This window comes from Bombyx mandarina, chromosome 06 (assembly GCF_030267445.1).
Source record: "Bombyx mandarina strain Sakado chromosome 06, ASM3026744v2".
In the NCBI taxonomy this organism is placed as follows: Eukaryota; Metazoa; Arthropoda; class Insecta; order Lepidoptera; family Bombycidae; genus Bombyx; species Bombyx mandarina.
The window spans coordinates 7612962-7635881 of record NC_143213.1 but is presented as its reverse complement, the minus strand read 5'-3'; the positions used below and the strand labels follow the sequence as shown (position 1 = coordinate 7635881).

At 35.2% G+C, this 22920-nt stretch overlaps 1 protein-coding gene across 2 annotated transcripts in view; it reads right to left on the bottom strand.

The window, feature by feature from the left end:
* Atg16 (Autophagy-related 16) overlaps nt 1–22920 on the bottom strand; it is a 160015-nt gene that overhangs the window by 9389 nt on the left and 127706 nt on the right. For both annotated transcript variants that reach the window (XM_089728279.1, XM_089728280.1), the window contains 3 exons: nt 20079–20163; nt 18985–19131; nt 11521–11656 (listed from right to left, as the gene is read on the bottom strand). In XM_089728279.1, coding sequence (XP_089584405.1) covers nt 11563–11656; nt 18985–19131; nt 20079–20163 — 326 coding nt within the window. In that variant the 3' untranslated portion in view covers nt 11521–11562. The remainder of the gene's footprint in view (nt 1–11520; nt 11657–18984; nt 19132–20078; nt 20164–22920) is intronic.

Genomic DNA, 22920 nt, shown 5'->3' with positions numbered 1-22920 from the left:
TCCTACCACCAGTAATTACGCAAATTATAATTTGCGGGTTTGATTTTTATTACACGGTGTTGTTCCTTCATCGTGAATTCTCGGGATCGGTTAGAAGACCAGACCACGACGACGATTTCCTTATCGTGCTAGGGTAGACGGACGCGGTTCTTGATCACCAAACAATTAACCAACGTGTTCGGGCTGTCCGGTAGATAAGTAATACTTTTATTTACTAACTAAAACTAGCCTAATTTTCTTAAGGAATAAAATAATACATCAGTTCCAAAGAGTAACAATTCAAAGATATTATGTTCTTTTCAATAATTATGTTAGGGGAAATAATTGTAGCGGGCCTTAGCAGAGACCTATTTCTAACTGTGGATTTCTGTAGGCTTATCAGGATGAAGTTGAGTAATTAAGAACTTATAACTCACGGTAGTTACAAATAATTATTCAATTGCTCTGATATAATTGAAATATATATTTTAAAAATAATAACAAAAACATAATTTATTTTTTATTTTTTATTAGTTAGTCTTTAATTGCTTCTGTGTAGTACGGAAACATATGTTAGCGTGAAAAAAATGGGAGCGGTAAAAAAAAAAAAATTACCGAATTTTCTTTATGGAAATTTTAAGTTCTAAATAATAGAGCAACAAATTCTAATACTTTGGTTTCAAAACAAATTGTCAATGTCACAATATTACATGTTTTCAAAAATGATTCTAATGTATTTATGGTACTTAAACAGCTATAAACAACTATCGCTTGATTATTCTTCATAGTTGATACTATCGCGCCGATTAAACTAATGTGTTAGTAATTTCGGTTCATTCGTTTTTGTTTCGAGACAATAAAAATCCTCTGTAATGATTCGAAAGTAACACAAATGGTACAGTGATAGCATATAAACGCGTCAAGATAATAATTTAATAACGATATTAGTCTCGCTCGGAGGCAAATCGCTCAGTTTACTTAAGAAAAAAGAAAAAAAAAGACTATATTCGGCACACATTTTAAAACAAGAGATAGTATCGCAAAAACTGTAATGAATGGGACGAGGCAATGATCATATTTCGTGTTCATTGTTGCCGATTTCTCAGGTCGATTTGCTAATAACAGCTATTAGCCCGCCTCCGGTCGCCTCTCGTGACGTTGCGTGTTGACTACCGGCCTTGCCTCCCACAAAAAAACATAATTATTCGTAAAACGGTAACACTTAATTGATCCCCCTGTGTGTGGACTACCATACGGTAAAATACGTGTCACGTTTTTTCTCCTATACTACCGTACCGCCGGTGATCAGTGATCAAAAGAGAATTTATTGACGTGCTGTCAATATTTAGAGTTAATTCAAAGTGTAAAAGCTTAATTAGCTGTAAAAAATGACAGATACAGCTATCGCGTTAAATCAAGATTTATAATCCGTTTAAAACGTATTATTGTGATTTCGTTTTCATGAGTTAAACATTATACCTTTGTATCTACACTACTGAAGCTTCATTTGATTCGATACTGTACACTTATCCGCTAGCTGTCAGATGTGTGTATGAATTAAAATTAATTAAAGTTAAATTATTCACTAACCGTTTTGGGGAGTAAAAAATGAATGGTTTGGAAATTTTGTAACAAAAAAAAAAACAACGAATTGTTGTGAAATTTTATTTCAAATGTAAACGTTATATAATTTGGATGCATTTTTTGTTCTAAATAAATTACAGTGTACAACTGTATCAGAGAAAAACCGCCGAAACCCACGGACCGTGAAATCGTTACAGTAATCTTCAATCGCTGTCAAAAGGTATGGTGGTGTGTTCGTAGTTAAAACAAACAATTCGTTTTTTTTTGTTCGAAGTGAAAAAACGATGTTAGTACTTTTTAGCTTAATAGCACGTTAAAGATGTCCATATTTCGTATACTCTAAACTGCTTCACACGAAGCCGTTGACCTCACGCATCAGCTGATTTTAATCTATATCTATACTATCTATACTAATATTATAAATAGGAAAGATTTGTTTGTTTGTTTGTTTCGAATAGGCTCCGAAACTACTGGACCGATTTGAAAAATTCTTTTTCCATTAGAAGCCGACATTGTCCCTGATGAACATAGGCTACTTTTTTAAAAAAAAATTTTTTTTTTTTTCATGTTTGTTTTAATATTTCCGAAGCGAAGCGAGGGCGGGTCGCTAGTCGTTATATAACATGCAGTACTTCAGTAAGATCTATTTATTTTTGTCATACTCGACGTTTTTTAACACAACAGTTCCATTACACACATTACATTACATAGAGAAGCGTGAACGGTCATCAATCCTACTCACTCGCTGTTACCAAAACTGAATATCGTTGCAATCGTTTCGCTGTAGTACTGTTACGACTCTACTCTAGTTCTTATAGAGATCATTATAATTAGTTCGTGTAAAAAATGTAATTATCCTGCAACAGTGTCGTGCAGAGTACAGTTATACAAATTAAGCTACGTGACAAGTCGATCGGAATTCGGCGTGTTATAATGATTGGCGTGCTATGATGGAATGCGAAGTGCACAACACTACTGGGTATTATCAGGATCCGAAACACTTGACGTGTATTCAAATTTTTTATTTATATGATATGGATACGGGTTGTTACTAATTAGCGTAGCACACTTTTAGGGTTGACACTTTACTTTTCACATTTATTTATTTAATATAAGGTAGGTAATAGATTCCGTGGACCGCGCACCTTACCAACATTTCGATCGTGAAACAACAAGGAGAGACTATCGTCAACAGTCCAAATACGAATCCTCAAGTTCTTCAGGCACATCACTCGTAATGAGGACTCCATTGAGCGGTTGGTGGTGCAAGGGAAATTCGAGGGCAAAAGATCTTGCGGACGATCTCCAACACGATGGACAGACCTCATAAAATCTATGACTCACTCCAACATAAATGATTGGTCTCACTCTGCGAAACATCGTGCCACATGGCGTCGCATCGCGAGAGCATGGGTATCGTAGGATCCGACTGATGCATGACCACGAACACTGTGTCAAGAGTGTACGAATAGGAAGAAGAAGGATATATAATATATAGTTTGGTTTAACTCCTTTCTATTGTTAAGACTATTTATATACGTATAATGTACAGACACATTGGATTACACTGTTTTATTTATATGGTTTGATTTTTTATTTATTTCATATTTTGTTAGTTAATTATTATAATATTTTGAATCAAAAAAAATACGCTGACTATGTAAGTGCATATATTAAATATGTTTTACGAACGTAGTGGTACAAAAATATTACGACCGCAACAGACGACTAAATAACATTATGTATAGATAATGCGAACAGAAGTTACAAAATACTAAAGTCTGATCGAATTAGACTCAGAGTCATGGTGTCCGCCGCGGAGACCGCAAAACAACGGTATCCCGCCGTGAAGTTAATGTTCTGAGACATATTTGACGTACGAATTTTTACTGAAAAAAAAAGTTCGTACTAAGCTTTGACAGCAAAAAAAGAAAAATATCCAAGAAGCATTTAAAACATTGTAAAATGCGTTACACAAATTCAATCTCAATCATCGCGATAAACAACGCGAACATCAGTCATTCACACTTCAAGATACCGATCGGACTAAATAAAGTTTTTGTTATTATTTTTATTAACCCAATAATCATAGTTATTGACCTTAATTGATGATTGAAATTTCTTTTCAACAAATCCATGTCAGCCCACAAGTGTTCACGTACTGGCGTAGATTGAAAAAAAAAAAGGAGACGGGACGTTCTAATACTATATTCTATGCACGGCTCTTAATTAAAATTTCTATGACAGGTTAGTACAAAAACACAATAGGTTCGAAGTAGCTCTCCTGATGGGAAATGAAAGTGTGCCATCAGTGTTACAACAAAAACAAAGATACTGATCACGTACAGAGCTGGAGTATTAAATTTTCCGCTTCGTTTTGGCGACAAACGGTTAGTGAACGGTCCATCGCCGATGCCAACTATTCCAACACGGAGACCGTACAACCGCGCTCTTACTAAACACTAATACCACTACATTTTCAATTCCTTTTGATGTTCGCTTGTTTATTTTATGCACGATCGCTTTTTCACTGTTTTTGATGTCATTCAACTGTTTTGTTTACTTATATCGAGCGACCATCTAGATTTCGCTTTTAATCAAAAATTCAAATCGAATTACGCTGAACAATTCAAGCTTAAATCGTATTACGTTTTGCTTTGCGGTAAATAAATTTATAATTACATATGTATTAATACAGCATGCAATTTCAGGTCGATGTGAATGTTTCTATGGTTGATTATAATGGTTAGCATCATTAAGTCGATTGGCAGCCAATAGACAACTGATGAATGACTGTCAAATAGCCACACACCGCACAATTATAGGCTGTGTCGAGCGCCCGCAGCGACACTAACGACCAAATGTTAAGGATCTTTATAATAATTATTACTGGCTATTTCTCTGTTCGTTTTTTGTTGGATCACCCTCATTTCTGCCATTTCCCATTGGCATTTCCTTGTTATTTAATTTGTACGTAAACTATAATATTTCCTCGTAATTTTGTTGTTGAGATTAATATTATGAGCGCTCATCTACACTTCGCTTTAGATACATTGCCTTCAAACGAAAACATAAGGCTAGTCTGTTACGTCTCGTACTTAAGACCACTCCCGTGGTGTGGCAGTGTCACGACACATAAATGCTAAAACATAAATTATGCTGCTTTTTTTAATGTTACCCTATAAAAACATTTTCAAGAACTTGGCTTAAATTAAGCGGTGTGTATTGTGGACTAACACACTTTTATTAACTTGAGCTGTATCTGTGTATCGGAATATTTTATCGTAATGTTAAGTAGCTTAACACTTAACTTAATCCACCCATCTTAGCTTAGATAAGCAATAAATAAAAATTTATTTTACTCGAATCAAGGACTATTTCGACATAATAATATACTTTTACAAATGAAATTTTATTATTTTGACCTAATATCCTGACCGAGATAATGAAATAAGTATTTTAATTATTAGTTCGGTTTGTCAATAAAGGGTTTTACTTTATGAACTAATTATACATTTATTAATATTTCACGTAGGAATACAGCTGATAAATAATTAGGTCTGTTTACGGGAAACGTATTGATGTCAATAGCGCGTTCAAGAAGTCTAATAAAATGGGTTTTACACTAATACAGTTTGAAAGCCATACAAAAGTACTGTTGTTTGGAATTAACTGAAAAACAAAGTCATCAACTTTTACCAAAATACTTTAACTTCATATTCCATTAGATAGAACACTAAATATTTCAATTAGTCTTTGATCTACACTGTTGTTAATCGAAATATATATTCTTAAATAAGTCAGCGAGGTCAGTTTAAGGATTATTAAACCAAGTCAATAGCTTTAATATTATATTTACAAGCATTTAAGACACGTTATTAATTTTAAATTATTTGATAGAGTGAATTCTTATCCTTTAGCCAAATGTTCATCCTAGCATTTACCCTCAGTTTCAATCACTTTAATATGAAAACAAAGAATCCCCTGGGGCATAGTTTTTTTTATTCTGGATGATAGGTACTTTATATCTTTTTCTGTACCACTCATAACGTTACTGTTCTCGTCGAAGCTGTCGCTTGCGACGAAGGGTTCCGCGAGTAAATTAATCCACAGACACAGCTCACTGAGTTTCTCGCCGGATCTTTTCAGTGGGTGGCGTTTCCGATGCTCTTGCTAGGGCTAGCATTAAGTTAGAGCCTCGTGAGCTCACCTACTCGCCCGGATAATCTTTTATGACCCCCCGAGGTTTCTAGAATAGGTAGGGGAAAAAAACAAAAAGAAATCATCACGATCGACTGAGGAAATGAAAGTGTAATAAACCAATACACAAACTCACTTTCGCATTTAGAATATTAGTATGGATACTTTATTATATAATGGGATGAAATGAGACGGGATTAAATAATGGTTGGAATTTTCTGAGACTTTAATTAAAGTCCAAAAAGTCAATTGACTTCTTCGACATCTTCGAGAAACCGCGTGTAGCGATTGTGTTTCATTTTCCCACACTTGGCAAATTCCCTAGATGTTAAACGATTTAGTATTACCTAATAAACCACCCTGAAATTTATATTTAAGCACTTGTCACAACTTCACTCCCCGTTTTTCCGCCTGGAGAGTCGTAACAATAGAAAAGGTGGCAAGCATTTTCATGAATTACATTTTTTATTCTCACATCAACTTTTTTAAAACTTCTTAATTCTTGTCAGATTTAAGTTTTTTCTCCGCGGTAGGGAGTCGGTGGGACTATACGGTACTGTCGGTAATTACCTTAACAGCCCTTGCAATAAAAAAAAAACCGTTCCAATTATTTTAGTATGGTCCAAACGTAAACAAGATGAATAATTAATCATTTGTTTTAAATATAACAATATTCCGGATCAAAGTTTATTAGCGAAATGAATATCTCAAGAGAGAGTTATAATACTCAGCTAAATCTAGATTGGTTCTGTATTTTATAAAGTAGTTTTATTATAAAGTAGACCAAGCGCACAGGTGGATTTTAACTATTCAACAAAGATAACAAAATAAGATTTATATTCGAATGTTGTATCTATTTGAAGAAATGTGAATTGTTATTTTCATTCAAGTTTACCGTTTAAATATAAGGGTGATAAAATAAAAAATAAATGTAATACAATTGAATTGATAAATAAAATTGAACGTCATAATACGCATTGTCAACTATTAGTCAGAGTTCTGCAACTTTATCTGGAAAAATTCGTATTTAATTCATATACGCGAATGATTTCCGCGGTAAAGCACAGGTTAAATGTACCTGTGAGCTCGCACGGGTAGATACCATGATTCTATTAATTTTTGCTGCTATGTACCTAGTACGTTTCAGTTTTTGGGTGCGGGATATACAATATACAATCCAAATAAAATTTCAAAATCCTTTCTTAAGGTTAGCAGATGGCGGCAATAATATTGTAATCATTAACATTATTTAATCATGCGCGTTATCCTGCGGAGTTAAATTGTGTTTACGTTTGCGATAAAGGTGGATATTATACATATATACTAAAAGATAGATATGACTTACGTTTTGATAAATACATTTAAATAATTTTATTTATAGTCAAAATTATAATATCGAAAGCGTCTGAACAGAATTATCAAAAGAATACAACTATGTATTGCAAAGTAGCGCATAGTGAGAAATGAGTATTTGTGCAACACGTTAATGATGGAAGGAAATCCTTCTCCTACATTCGCCCTAAAGCAAGTAGCGCTTGTAATGCGAACTCGCTCGATAAACGATTGGTTTCCCTAGTGTATAACAGATAAATGGGATTCCTTGCCTTTCTTGTAAGTTAAAGACAATTTTTACATACTTGTACATGCTTTAGTTTTTTTTATATTTATTTAAAGCAACATTAATAACAATCTCCTCCTTAGTGCTTAAATTAAGTACATCTGCATTCAAGTATATTTGCTATGTACTGTTGTATAGTATATAAGTTTATAGGATTACGTATTTAAATTGTTATGTTAACATTCTTAGCGGCTATATGTGTTTAGTTAATATTTTAATTTTTAAAACTCTTCCAAACGCACTCATTTTTAATTATTACTCTGATACTACTCTCGCTTATTAAACAATTACATATTAAAGAAATAGGCTATGCTTTGTATTATTATTCCTATTTTACTGAGTGTAGATATATATGAAATAAATAAAAAAAGGTTGTAAGATTGGTTAGAATTATGCTAACCAGAGCCACTCGTGTGAGATTGGATCGCGTCATGTTACTTTAAGTATTAAAATTGCCACGCAAAAAGACTTTTGCTATTATCAAAAAACACTTTCTTCGTTCACCATTTTATTTCGAAAGTAAAAATCGAGCAAATACTTGGACCTCTTTATTCAGAATAGTACGGCAGTTTTATGTCGCAAGACAATATGGTTCGGCGTCGAGAACCATACATACACTTACACAAAAACTTAATGAAAGTCGAAAGTCACGCTTTCACTTGTCGGCACTATTGTATTTTAAAGCAATTGTATACAACTAATTTCAATTGTATTTCTACACCTGAAGCTTTTGAAACAGGGTGGTGGAGTTTTGAACGAAAGTCGTTCGTGACGAAACGAGGTGCCATCTATTCTTTTATATCCATGTAATACTTAAACTATGTGCTGGCCTAAAATGTACATAATAGCGATAAAAACTAGAAAACCTAAAAATCGTTGTAGAAAGCGCGATAAAATGAATATATGTATTTGGCAAAGTTGTTTAGCATTCAAAATTGCGATTCCATTTTTGGGTATGTTCACACACATACCTACGTATGTAAATATAAATGAGCTGTGTCCGAATCTCTCCGCGAAATTATATGAGTAATAAATTCTCGATTAAATCAACAATGTGTAGCTGACACCTTTTTTAATACATATGTATATATCTTCTCTGTAAAACACACGGCACTATGAATGACTTATGATATAGCACACACATAAAGCGTCATCCGAGAACAAAAACTGAGGACCTAAAATGGCTAAGTTTTATGTTTATGACTGATATAAAAACGTCATAATACTGTTTAACTAAGTAATTCAGAAGGACAAATATGAATGCTTTATGGCGTGTGAAATTAGAAATAAAAGAGGGGCCACACACTAGGCAGCGAACACGAAAGCTGAACAGCGTGTTAAGGCTTCTCAGTGTTGTAAACCTTTAACCTGCACGTTTTTGTCGCAAAATACCTAAAATATTCAAAGTATGTGAAAGCAGATTTAACGTTTGCACTAATACGGAATATATTGTGTTGAACTAGAAACTGTGACATGTAATTTGCAAATTCAAATCACTGGAATTTGAAATCAATTCTTTTAACTTTTTATTATAATATTCTTGATTTTTAAGCTATTGCTAGCTTTTATCGCGGGCCTTGAGCGCGGCGACCGAATCATGAAATTCCGTAACGAAAAAAACTTTACACCCCTCACTCCGCCTACCATGTAGCTCGCGTTCAACACATTCACACGTTGCGCTTGTGTAGTGTTTGTGAATAAGCGCGTGGTATGACGTCACACTGCATGCGCATCATGAAAAGTCTGCCCATCTCTCTATCGCGCGGTCTTGCTTACGAGTGTGAAGGGGACAGTTAAGGTTTTGCTTTTATTTGTTTAATATAGCGTGGTCTTGTTTTATTGGAGTTTACTCCTTTAGAATTGATTTACATATATAGGCCCGGGGTATGAAAATTATGGGGACCAAAATCGTACTAGCATGTCACACGAAATGCGTTATGCGCATTTCGTGTGACATGCTAGTACATGCGCCGGCAGTCCGCCACAAAGCCTCGTACTGATCGCGCGTTTCTCTCATTATTGTATTTTCATATATTTGTTAGTCGTTTGTTTTGTGTCTCGTTAATTTGTTAATAATCTGTAGTGTATCGTGTTGTCGTAATATAGAACTATTTCTCGTATTGTTTCGTTTAATTTTTTATATCCAGTAAACTCCAGTCGTGCGTCGGAGCGGACACACACACTTTTTTTTATTGTTTTAATATTAAATGATCATTGTCTAATTATAATTGCATGAGTTGATAAAAATGCTATGCAATAGCTTTACCGCGGCAGTTCCCGAGTGCCACACGTTTTTTTTTTAAGTGTTACCATTGTAAGCAGATGAGCATACGGCCCATCTGACTGTAAGTAGTCGTCGTCGCTCATAGCCATCAGCATAATATCTCGATGAACACTTATAATCAATCCTTCGCAATCCTGAATAATCAGAATCATTTATTGTTCCGAAATTTTGATGTTAGTTTGATAGCGTTTCTTTGAATTCAAATGTTTTAAATATGACTTTAAGCTTGAAAAAATATCTTACCTAATCGTGCTACACATTAAAATTTAAGTTCAGTCAAGTGCATCTACGAACAGACGAAGAAAACTAATTTGTATTAAAATTAATTTTCGTTAGCATAGACGACCTTATTATATGTCTGTTGTTAAACATACATTAGACACTGCGACGTGAATTATCTTGAGATATTCTGTGACTACTCCATAAAGAATTGTATACATTTCTGCCCAATACCATAAAAAGTAAATAGAAAACTTTAAATATAAAACGCATGTTTTATTTGATAAATTCTTTAGCAGATTCTTAATATGGAATTCGATAAAATATATATTTGACTCGTGTCGACGAACGAGGAAGAAATGACATTGTTTAGTGAAAAATGAACTCATAGAATTTATAAATTAACGTAATTATTGGTAGTCTTGTAAGCCAGCACGAAACCGCCCTGCCCAATTCTGCCGCGGAGCACTCATGCGTTCCGGTTCCAAGGGTGGGGCAGCCATTATAGAATACAATGTAGACTTCGGCCTCACATCTTAAGGTGGGTGGCGGCATTTATGTTGTGGTGTCTATGGGACCCGGTTTGACGGAGTCGAACTACTTAGCCGTGTGCTCGTTCACACATACATATATGCGATAAAAGGTATGTATAGGTATATTTCTTCTGTGCGTGTGTTTGCCACTGAACTCCTCCAAAACGGCTGGACTGATTTGAATGTTTTTTTTTTGTATGCGTTTGGGTGGCACCCTGGATGGTTTAGATTCACAGCCCGGCAGATGGCACCGCAGTCGGTACCTAGGTCATTTATATTTCCTAGAAATTATTTACGAGTTTTTTGTTTTTTTTATTACCCTTGTAGGCAGACGAGCATACGGCCCACCTGATGGTGAGTGGTTACCGTCGCCCATGGACTTCAGCAATGCCAGGGGCAGAACCAAGCCGCTGCCTACCGCTTAATACTCTCCACAAGCCTCGTTTGAAGAAGGACATGTCATAGCGCTCGGGAAACACCGTGGAGGGGAGCTCATTCCATAGCCGGATGGTACGTGGCAAAAAAGACCTCTGGAAACGCACTGTGGATGATCGCAGTGGCTCCAGGTAGTATGGATGAACTCTACTCCGGTGGCGGGCGGTGCGATGGTAAAAACGAGATGCCGGTATCATCTCGAACAATTCCTCAGAGCACTCCCCATGGGACAAACGGTACAAAATACAGAGGGAACCGAAGTCCCTCCGCAGACCCAGAGGTTCCAAACGATCCGTGAGACCGGGATTATCGACAATCCGAACGGCCCTCCTCTGTATGGAGTCAAATGGAAGAAGCTGGTATTTGGGAGCCCCGGCCCAGAAATGGGAGCAGTACTCCACGCGAGGCCGGACTTGTGCTTTATAAAGCAAAAGCCTTTGTCCAGGCGTGAAGTACCGCTTCGCTCTGTTGAGGACTCCCAGCATTTTGGACGCCAACTTGTATATGGCAAAACAACGTTTTCCGGGCCAGTTAGTGTATATACATAAAAGCGAGTAGTCATGTCTCATGTATACATAACATCCAATATTATTTTATAACATAAAAACATATTTTTTAGTGTGCTACAATTTGGCACTGATATATTAAAATAGTAATAGTTTTTAAACCTGATCGTCTGGTGGCGGAGGCCTTGGTGCCTCCCATGCTTGTCACAAGTCCCCCCATATGAGAGCACGTTTGCCTCGATCCACTGAGGCCAGTAGTCCAGACTGGGGGTGCCACGATACAGATGTCACCGCCGTCCTGAAAACATAACCACGTTCATTGTCCGATAACTGTAAGCTGTAAATTGTAAAAGATATGCAGGTGAACTGGCCCACCTGAAGTCCATCGACATAATTTATTTATTTATTCATTTATTTAGTTGCACCAACAATATAAAATCACAAATAAATATTTTTTATTTATTTATTGCGTAGGTGGGTTCACGAGCAAATGACGTGGAATGATCCGAAATAAACTCTTGTTACGAGAAGGTGGTCACGACCCTCAGTATTGAGGAAATCGAAGCAAGAAGATGAAGAAGGGTGGACGAGCTCACGGCCCACCTGATGTTAAGTGGTTACCGGAGCCCATAGAAATTTACATAGTAAATGCCGCCACTTGCCTTGAGACATGAGTTCTAAGGTTTCCGTGTTTACAGTACAACGGCTGCCCCACCCTCACGGCAGAAATAGGCAAGGTGGTACCTACCCGTGCGGATCTACAATACGTCCTTTCACCACTAAATACATAAGATAAAACAATGACCAACTGACAAGAGGTACATGACATTTTTTTTTATTGCCCTTGTACGCAGACGAGCATACGGCCCACCTGATGGTGAGTGGTTACCGTCGCCCATGGACTTCAGCAATGCCAGGGGCAGAGCCAAGCCGCTGCCTACCGAATGTCACATCAATTATAGGTGCAATGGACAGTGTAAGAGTTGACTACATCTTGAAATTAGAAAAGTAAGAATCATTGAATAAAAACACAATGAATGATTTTAAGAAATATGAACTCCAGTATAATACCTTTTCATTAAGTAACAAAAGTTTTAATATCTACACTTATTATAAAAACTAATTAGGAATAACATAAAATAAATAAATGCCGTCATTCACGTTCAGACATGAGGTCGAGACCTCAAATTCTATTGTATAACGGCTGTCCCGCCCTACATAATTAATTCCCATCAACATTTAATTTACTATATTGCAGTTACGTAGCAATCCAACACGTCACATCCTCAGAGAAGAAATAATAATATAATTAACTTGATAAATAGCTCTCACTTTTGATAAAGTGTTATCGTCAGTTTGGATGGCATCTTCATCGGGTAAAGACTCACTTTTTCGTCATAAATGAGCGGCCCGCATTCCTAGACAAACATTTCGACAAAAATCTAAGTTCATCAGGTCGTAAAACAAAACTGCTCCAGACACTTAATTTTATTGTAAAACTGGAGCATTTTTGTTTCGAGTCTCTCGGACCGTTAGTCCGTTCTAAGAATATTGCATGAAGACACTGTGAACGGTATCCGCTTTATATGATGACCGTACATTACGAATATTATGTGGACTTTAAATCTGTGTCACGAGCACTTAAAAGATACTCATCATAGCCTTTATTAATACAAGTGAAGCGATACCGACAAAAAAGCTTCAACAAATGAAATAGTACGGCCACATTAAAAAAAAAAAGGTCAATTGACCGGATGATAATATTTACGTTGCATTATCGAATATGGAAGGATTTGATTGAACTGGATATCGAGGCATGAATTCAAATTCCGTTCGGGGCTTTGATTGTTGAAGACCGCTATGTTTCGAGTGCATCGTATCTATGCAGGGCGGGACGCCTCATAAACAAGAATTAGCGTCGGGTTTGTTTGGCTCGTTTACACATACCGCTCCCGGTTTTATAACGAGCCTCCAAGCGGCCGAAGTTACATCTAATATGGAGTCTAGGAAGCAACGTAAACATGAACAAATCCGGTACCTTACGAGACCTAACAATCGTTTCCTCATATGTAATACGGCTTTCATAATAAACTTTTATTGAACAATTCGGTAGTGGTTTACACATTTATATCAATCAATCTATATATTAATACGTGAAGCAAAAACTTTGTATCTCTTTTTTACGAAAATTGCGCGGACCGAGGAGTATCTAATTTTCCACATTTATAGAGAATATAGAGAAGAAGTGCACAATGCTAATATTTTTTTAAAATAATGCATAAAAGATACATTAAATCAATAAAGAAAACATTACACACACTACATACCATGTATTTGACGCACACACGCATGCATACTATTTATTGTCAAACTTTTGTTCTTGACGTTCGCGGTCAAATTGAGAATAGAATAAATATCGTTTGCCTTTATTTATATTTTTTTAAAGTGTAGCTTTGGCGAAATTGTTGTAATTATAGAAGTATAAAATACAATCATAATAGTGTACAAACTTACAATTCCAATTAATTATAGTCGAATTTCGACTACTGCGGGACCTCTAGTAACTAGTAATTTATGACCTATTATAGTGAACCGGTATACGATTAAGTTAAATGCTGGGATGGTTGTAATGGTTCAGGCGCGTTGGATATCTTTAAAGCGGCCGTAAATTATAGTTAACGTATTCAAAAATACAAAAATGGAAGATTGTCCGTTGATTTCTGGTGTAGTAATAACATACGTATCGATGAATTTTATATTCAGGTAAACTACAAGGTAATAAATATGTAATAGAGAGTGCGTATCTCATTCGCGTCGCTTCTTGATTCATACCTTATGCCCGAGTTACACGCCTTCTATGTTCGAAAACAGGTTACCCAATAAAGTAATTTCAAGAATCTATCTACTTCGGTCGTTAGCCTTTCCGCTACAAAAAGCATGCACCGCGATTAGTTGGTACCAACGTTCGTACACATTGCCTATATAAATGAGCATTTGCAATGTTTACTGCTAAAGCTTTTATTTAGTGCTGTCCGTATAAGTCAGCAATACTACGATTCTGCTTTATACTGCCTGTAATCCTCAGAGATGTACAGCTTTTTCGGATACTGAAAATACGGTCACCGTTTATAACTGTGTGGGCGGTGTACTCGTTCGTTTAAGTTCGCAATAAAGCTCGCACGTGATAGCAGAGGCATGATGGGCGATCGGTCAAGCGGTAATGTATATGGTACTTATCGAGACAATGTTACGTATTTTAAATAGCTACAAGCTAATAAAGCCGCTTTCAGACTACGCTATAATAGTATATAGTATATAGCTCATAGCACAACAATATCGCACACCATACATTGTTATGGACACGTTCACACTGTACTGTACTAAATATTATTGGCTAAGTATGGGCTGCTATACTATATGGCACTATAGTATAGCGTAGTCTGAAAGCAGCTTAAATTCGAGGAAATTTAATTTATCACATGATCTATCGCATACTGCGCTATCTGCTGTATAGTTCTGGTCTGTTCGATATTATTTCAAACTAGCTGTACCCGTCCGCTTCGCTTGACATTTAAAATTAACATTATTATTTCTCACCCCCACAAATATTCTCATCATTAACGCCCCCGCAACTGGTGTAGGAAGTCCAAAACTCATATAAATATTAGCCTATCCATTAAGTAAACGTATTTTCTACATGGATACCAAGTTTCAAGTCAATCGGATGCATGGTTGAGTAGTTATAACGGAACATCCGTAAAAACCACTGTAGATTTTTATATATTAGTACCTATAGATTTTATACTATGCTACCAAAAGTGTCTTATTCGTCAGAGCTTTACTTAAGCGAAACGAAAGTTCAGTAATAACGTTCAACATTTATTAGGTAATAATTTTCAAAACGTATAAATAAGTAAAATATAGCGTACACTTATTTATTAAACATCGACACGCGATGTCTTGTTTAGTCGAAGTACATGTTCTGAACAAAGCAAAAGCGGTCTACGGAGAGTCAGGCTAGCATGAAATACCAGTCTTTGTTTTCAAATTAACACTTTAACCGGTAATTAATTTGGTATGTACATCAATGAAAATTTTGTGAATTTAGTACTGCTTTTTAAACGTTAGACTAATTTCGTTGACGGCTTTAAATTTTTTCAACATTTCTTTTGCTTTCTACATGTAACTTAAATTGACTTTTAAATAATGCTAGGGGTCCCGCAGTAGTCGAAATTCGACTATAATTAATTGGAATTGTAAGTTTGTACACTATTACGATTGTATTTTCAACGCCAAGACTACACTATAGAAAAATATTAATAAAGACAAACAATATTTAATCTATTCTCAATTTGACCACAGAGGTCAAGAACAAAAGTTTCACAATAAATGAATAGTATGCATGCGTGTATGTGTCAAATACATGGTAGTGTGTGTAATGATTTCTCTATTGATTTAATGTATCTTTTATGCATTATTTAAAAAAAATATTAGCATTGTGCACTTCTTCTCTATATTCTCTATAAGTGTGGAAATTTTCATACTCCTCCGTCCGCGCAATTTTCGTAAAAAGGGATACAAAGTTTTTGCTTCACGTATTAATATATAGATTATTCAATTATGAACTTTTATAATATAATAATAAGTAAGCAGATTAGAATGATCTACAATTACGAAACGCAAAAATATGATTTTTTTTGTCCATTCATAACTCAGAGCTTTTATTTTCTGCGAATTGTTATTCAATTTCAACTACTTAGAATTTAAAACTTAACTGTTATTGCGATAAGAATAAATATCTATCAATAAATCAAACCGATATCTCATGTTAACGTGTCGTCGAGGTTTCGCTTAATTTTCCACGGACCTCCTGCCGCGAGCAATAGATTAGCCAGATCTGCAGTATGTAGCATGCGACAGATTACACATCAAAGTGTGTTGTCATTACAAAAGCGAGAACATCACATTCGGAACAATCGGGTCTCGTTATGAGCTGCGCACGTCATCTATATGCAAAACTGCTCCCATCATTACATTATCAAACAACCATGTAATCTAATAGCAGTCTAATAGAATATAATAACATATATTCTGGAAGATTATAGAGTATTTCGGCCACCCATGTAGAGACGGCTAGAGTGCTTCAAATAATTACATGTCATAGGTTTTATTAAAGTACGAATTACAGAGAAAAAAAAAAACTATACCTAACCATTTATTATGTCGAATATTAAATTCATAAATTGCAAGTATTACGTTTGTAAAAAAAAAGAACTAACAGGGAAATGTCGTACTAGATAGGTATAATAGGATTTTATAATTTCAATCATTAATGAAACATTTCATTAATTTAAAACCACGATTGCAATTTAGTATTCAATTAGGAGCAATGTTTTGAGGTTTATCGTTTTCAAACTTAGTTAATCCTATAAAAGATCGCCCTCCAATACAATTATTAAACGCAAAACATTGTTCTAAGCAATCTTTATTGTTCATCTCGGTTCGTTTCGATATTGTTATTCTCAAATTGATTTCGACCGAAGATGATAAGAGTTTAATGTCGCAACGGTACATGTGGAAACCGAAGATACGTCTGTTTCAATATTGAATTAGACACGACTGTTTCCAGCAAGCGACCGGCCTGTCTTTACCGTTCAGACTAACAACAAACACTAAATATAAATATGCAAGTACAAGTGGCATAGGAATGTTCCTTTTTTTTCACGTTTTATTTAATGAGAAAGGTATTACTTACACAATTTGCACGTCATGTCTGCTCACAAATTAAAACAGATCGCATTGAATCAGATTGAAGCCTGCAGTCATGGATATAACATGTTTTATTTTCCATTAAAGATTCAATGCAATTGTATTTTGGTGTATAATCTCAATGCAGACAGAATAATTGTGTGCCTCGATCTTACAAAATACATTCGATTCTCTGGCGGCTGTGTCCCGGAGGCATTCCTCATTGTTTAGTTTAATGGAATCAGACAGGTGGAGAGATAGGCTTAATGCCAAATAAATATGCAGCGTACGGTATGGGAAAGAGAAATTTGCAATGGTGAGACAGCCCGAGCCAATGTTGACCTCACGATTTCAATTGTCCATGCGAATGTTACGGGGAACCGAACGATGTCACGAATAAGACAATTTCTTGTTTTAAATACAAGGTCAAATATCAATGTCTTACTTGATTTAAACGTTATGGTGGAAGATATAAATTTACTCTAGTTCGGAATGACACAAAGTCGGATAATCGTGATCTATAAACGGACAATTATCTGTTACCGACATTTTCCACTCAAACCGTATATTTGGTTGAATTATTTCCTATTAACGTTTATATTTCAGCAATATTACATATTTTTAAGCCATTATTTGTTTTATTAAAACTTTTATTTGGTAAATAAAAACGAATTTTACAAACTATATACAGGATAATCTATATGTAATTATTTTTAATAACGTAGCTTTCTAGTTAACTTTAACTTTCTAGTTATTTTCGATCATGTATTGAGTATAATACATGTTACTAAAGTGGTACCATAAATATGGGCTCAACAGGTCGAGTGGTAATCAAGTTTATAATTGACATAGATTGAATTTTGTGTTCAACATACATAATTTAAGATACTGTATTTTATTTGTTTAGTGTTTCTCGATGTAGATTGACAGGCTCACGGGCACACATGCTATTAAGTGATGAGCGGAACGTATGGAAATTACAATGTGAAACCGCCATCCCCATAACGACCAATCTCTTACTTCTTGACACCCATTGGAATAGATAGGGGTAGTGCTATTTAGAATGTATACAGCCAGATTTTTTTTTTATTAAAAAATAATGTTGCCTTCTTAAAATTATAGTTTAAACTATTTTTACGGTTTAATCTCGTGTTTTTTTATTGTTATCCTAGTTTTTCCGATTCGTAATAATTGTATAATTACAGTTTTCGTGGTAATCAACGACGACTAAGGTGTTATTCGTCGATATTTGAATAAGGTGCAAACTACCGCTGAGGTTCATTAAACAAATGACCTTCATGTTTCTTTGCACACAGAAAAAAACCAACAGTATCTTGAGGTCTTGCAGTTTGTTAGACTTGAGATTTAATTTTCACGATACCAACCAAGTTCTCTATTAAAGTTAGGATGTTTATTTATTTCAACAACTCCGCGGACGATAAGTTATATTAGCTATTTTTCTTTTGGATTTTGCCAAAAAATTTAACTATTATAATAAAATAAAAATAGTCGACATTTAAAGTAAAAGTAGTTGAATTTAGACTAAAGTTTTTTAAAATGTGCTTGAGCTCACTTTTCTGTACCCTACTAGTTTTGCGTTACCTTAAATAAATAATCAGACAAAACAGAAGACGAATAAATTATGAGCCTGATATCGGAATTTCTGATTGATTTCATAAAATAATAAAAATTTCAAAAGTTGATCCTCAAATCTAATTTGGTTATTATATAATAGCTATTTATGAATGAAGTAGTTATCTGACAAATAATTTCTATTTTGGTTGGATATTTTAAATTAAATTGTCCTTAAATTTAGTTTTCAGTACCGTTAGCTGGTAACGATACTTTTTTCATTAAAAAATATGTTTGTATGCTCACGTGTGATCCTTCAGAGTGGTTTCAAGTCGTCCGGAATACGTGTTCCACACGAAGACTACGCCGTCCGCGGCTCCAACCGCCAGCAGACGTCCCCCGGGACCGAACGCAGCCCGAGACCAGTCACAGCCAACTTTGAACGCTTCATTACTGTATAAGTAATTAGTATTTTAGATAGAAGACGTCGTGGCCTAAAGGATAAGACGTCCGGTGCATGCGCATCTAGCGTGGTAACGGTGTTCGAATCCCGCAGGCGGGTACCAATTTTTCTAATGAAATACGTAACAAATACGTACGTACGTTGACAAATGTTCACGATTGACTTCCACGGCGAAGGAATAACATCGTATAATAAAAATCAAACCCGCAAAATTCTAATTTGCGTAATTACAGGTGTTGGACGTCTTGTGAGTCAGCACGGGTAGGTACCACCACCCCGCCTATTTCTGCCGTGAAGCAGTAATGAGTTTCGGTTTGAGGGGCAGCCGTTGTAACTATACTTGAGACCTTAGAACTCATATCTCAAGGTGGGTGGCGGTATTTACGTGATAGATGTCTATGGGTGCCGGTAACCACTCAACACCAGGTGGGATGTGAGCTCGTCCACTAATCTATGCAAGAAAAAAAAAAGTGTGGACAAGTTCAGGACCAATCTGGTGTTAAGTGATTACTAAAGCCCCAGAGCCCATAGACAACAACAACGTAAGCACCTTGAGTCATGAGTTCCAAATCTAAGTTTCAATCAAGACAGGAACAGGCAGCGTGGTGGTACCTGCCTACAACCTCTGCCACCATTTACAGCAACAAAATAACACGATATCTTAAAATTCGATTAAGCTTTAACACAAGTAGCTTGCAACTTTTAAATTACAAAAAATTTACGAGGCATTACGACGGCGCTATAAATATATCAAATTCTAGTTTTCGATAAATATGGACCATTCATATTATTTTGTTCATGGATTTTATAAGTCAAAGGCATGATAACGTGGTTCGAGACAGATTTATTGATTTCATTTTACGATTTCTGACGGTTCGAATACTTCGGTGATCACGAATGGCTGACATATATATTTAATGCAAAAATAAATAAATACCTGAACGATCGCACGATGGTGTTCATTCGTAGATCTATGAGCTGTATTGTATCATCTCTTACACACGCTAAGAGATAATTACTGTCTGGAACAAGAAGAGTTACTGTTACAAAGTTCATTATTAAGATCAATAATATATATTTATTTTCTTTAGGCAGACAGACCTCGCACCTGGTGGTGAGTGGTCAGCGTCACTCATGGGTTTCAAACAACCCAAGGCGCTGCCTATCTTTAAAGACTGTTCAAATCTAGTCTAAAGTAGGACATGTCATGGTACCCAGGAATAACCATGGAGGGAAGTTTATAAGAAACTCGGATTCATAATTCAACTTTTTTCTAATTCAATGAGTAAATCATTATTAGCCAATGGAGTGTTAAAGAAATATATTATTAATGTCCATAGGAGGTTTTCTTCTTTATAAATCCTTATTTATATATACAGCCGTACTGAGTTATGAGTAGTGTACTAAAAACCAAATATATTATTAACAATTAAAAAAGCACTGGAAAGAAGGTAGACAGAAGTGTGCACACCTAGCATCCTACCCGAAGTTTTTGAATGTACCCGCGATCATGGCGCTGAAATATCGGGACTTAACTAAAACTACAAATAGGTTAAGAATAAGCTAAAAACCCGTTAGGACTTTTTGGCGGGAACGCAAGGAGTGAAGTTGTGTGATTTGTTTTATTTAGGCTATTTAGTGTTTCTTCAGGTTTGTATGTGTAATAACGGTGGTTGCTTATATGTTTAGTACAAACAAAGCCACTGAACGTAACTTCTTGTGATCCTCCAAAAATCCACAGAAAAAATCTCAGTAGGTAAATGACCACCATTTTACTGAGATTATAATTCGTTTTCGTTTCGTTTCGTTTAATTATTTATGTATTTTATTTTATTTTATTATTATTATGATTTTTTATTTATTTGATTATTTTTTTGCTCTAAAGGTCTTAGTTACCAGGTCATAAAATCCCTTTAAAAAGAAAGAACCCGTTAAGTATTTTTTTTTATGTTTGACAAAAACTTTCCGGATCTTTTGGGATCTTTACGTTTTTTTCATTTAGATCCACATTTAACATACCATTTAATATATCTATTGACATGTTAGTCCTACTCGGTACAAAACTAAGTTAATCTAACTAAGCTAATACAAATATCAACTTGTCGAGGGGAGTCGGTTTGTAATTCTAATTTTTATCAAAGTGATCATTAATGTTTTGAAGATCTTCCATTTAATTATCAAAAATCAATGTCTTGAATGGTCAAGATTACTATCAAAATAGATTTAAGATTATTAAAGAAGTTAAAGCAGATTTATATTTTAATTTTAACCTTCGCTAGGTTAGCTTAGATACAAGCTTTTCAGAAATTCTATTATAGAAGTTACGAATTACCGTTTAGATTAATAAAATTTTTTGAAGTTATTTTGTCTTATATTATATTATGTCACATTTTTATATTATTATTGTATTGTTTACTTATTATATTTTAAGAAAGGTACAGTAACGAATGTTACACTTAAGCATATAGATAGAGGATGTTGATATTTTAGTAAAGTAGTCATTGTCTGTGATCGCAATCTAAGTTTCCGTCAAATAGAGAAGTGATTTTATTTTAAGGATATTTGATAAGGATGAAGGCATTTTATTTTGTATTTATAATAATACATCATTTTCTGATGTAAATATTAAACGAAACATTACTTTTTGTGTACCTAACACAAAACTGCGCAAATGTCACATCTACTAGTTCACTGTGTAACCGAAGAATTTGCCCACTGAGTTTCTCGCCGGATCTTCTCAGTGGGTCGCGTTTCCCATACGGTGGTGCAAAACGCGGCTATGCTAAGGTTCGAGTTAGCACAACGTCAGGAAGGAAAGAGAAGTCGAGGAAGGTTGCCAATCAGGTGGACGGACATTATCAAGGAGGCCACAAACATTAGCGTCCCAGGTGCCATTAAGCAGGCCGAATGCAGGCAACATTGGAGGAAGCTGGTGCAAAAACTGGACCAAGGTGGTTACGACCCTCAGTAATGAGGAAACGACAAAGAAGAAGAAGAATAAGAAGAAGAAAGACCATCAGCTTAGGTAGGAAAAAAAATGTAATGAGGAATTATAATCATTCAGTAGTAATGTTATTAGGTATTTTTGTTACAATCGCAAACCTTTTTATCATTAAGCTCTTCAAGTACTAACATTTCAAAAGTAGTAAGCATTTAACATTGTCACACTTCAAATGGATACCGCCATAGTTAGTTACTAATGAAAACATTACTATTATATTTTAGTACGAGTATAGTTAAAATACGATTTCATTAAAATTATATTACTATTGGTTAACGCTACACGACAATGAAATGGGGTATACAATATATGTATAAATAGTTTGAAGTGCTGGCTTACATTATTTTACTATCGATAACGAAAGTTAGTTATAGAGACCGAAGTCTCATTATATTGATTTAAAAAAAAGGAGGGGAGATGCTGTCGCCCGTGGAAGATCACAGAAAATAGAAGCCACACTAGAACAATCCAATAAACTCATCACTTCTGCCATATTAGGTCCACCATCCACCTTGAAATATGATTTCTAAAGTCTCAGTATAGTTACAACGGCTGGCCTCCCCTTTAAACCAAAACGCATTACTGCTTCACGGCAGAAATGGGTAGGGCGGTGGTGCAAATTCGTCGTCACATAGGTATCACAATATGTCCTCGACCACTCAATGCGCTTGCAACAATATTGAAGGCATTTTCATTATATTTTCATTATGTTTTTGACGGAACAGTTCTACATAATACATGTACCTAGTCAGGTCATAAATTCTGTCACATGTTTAAT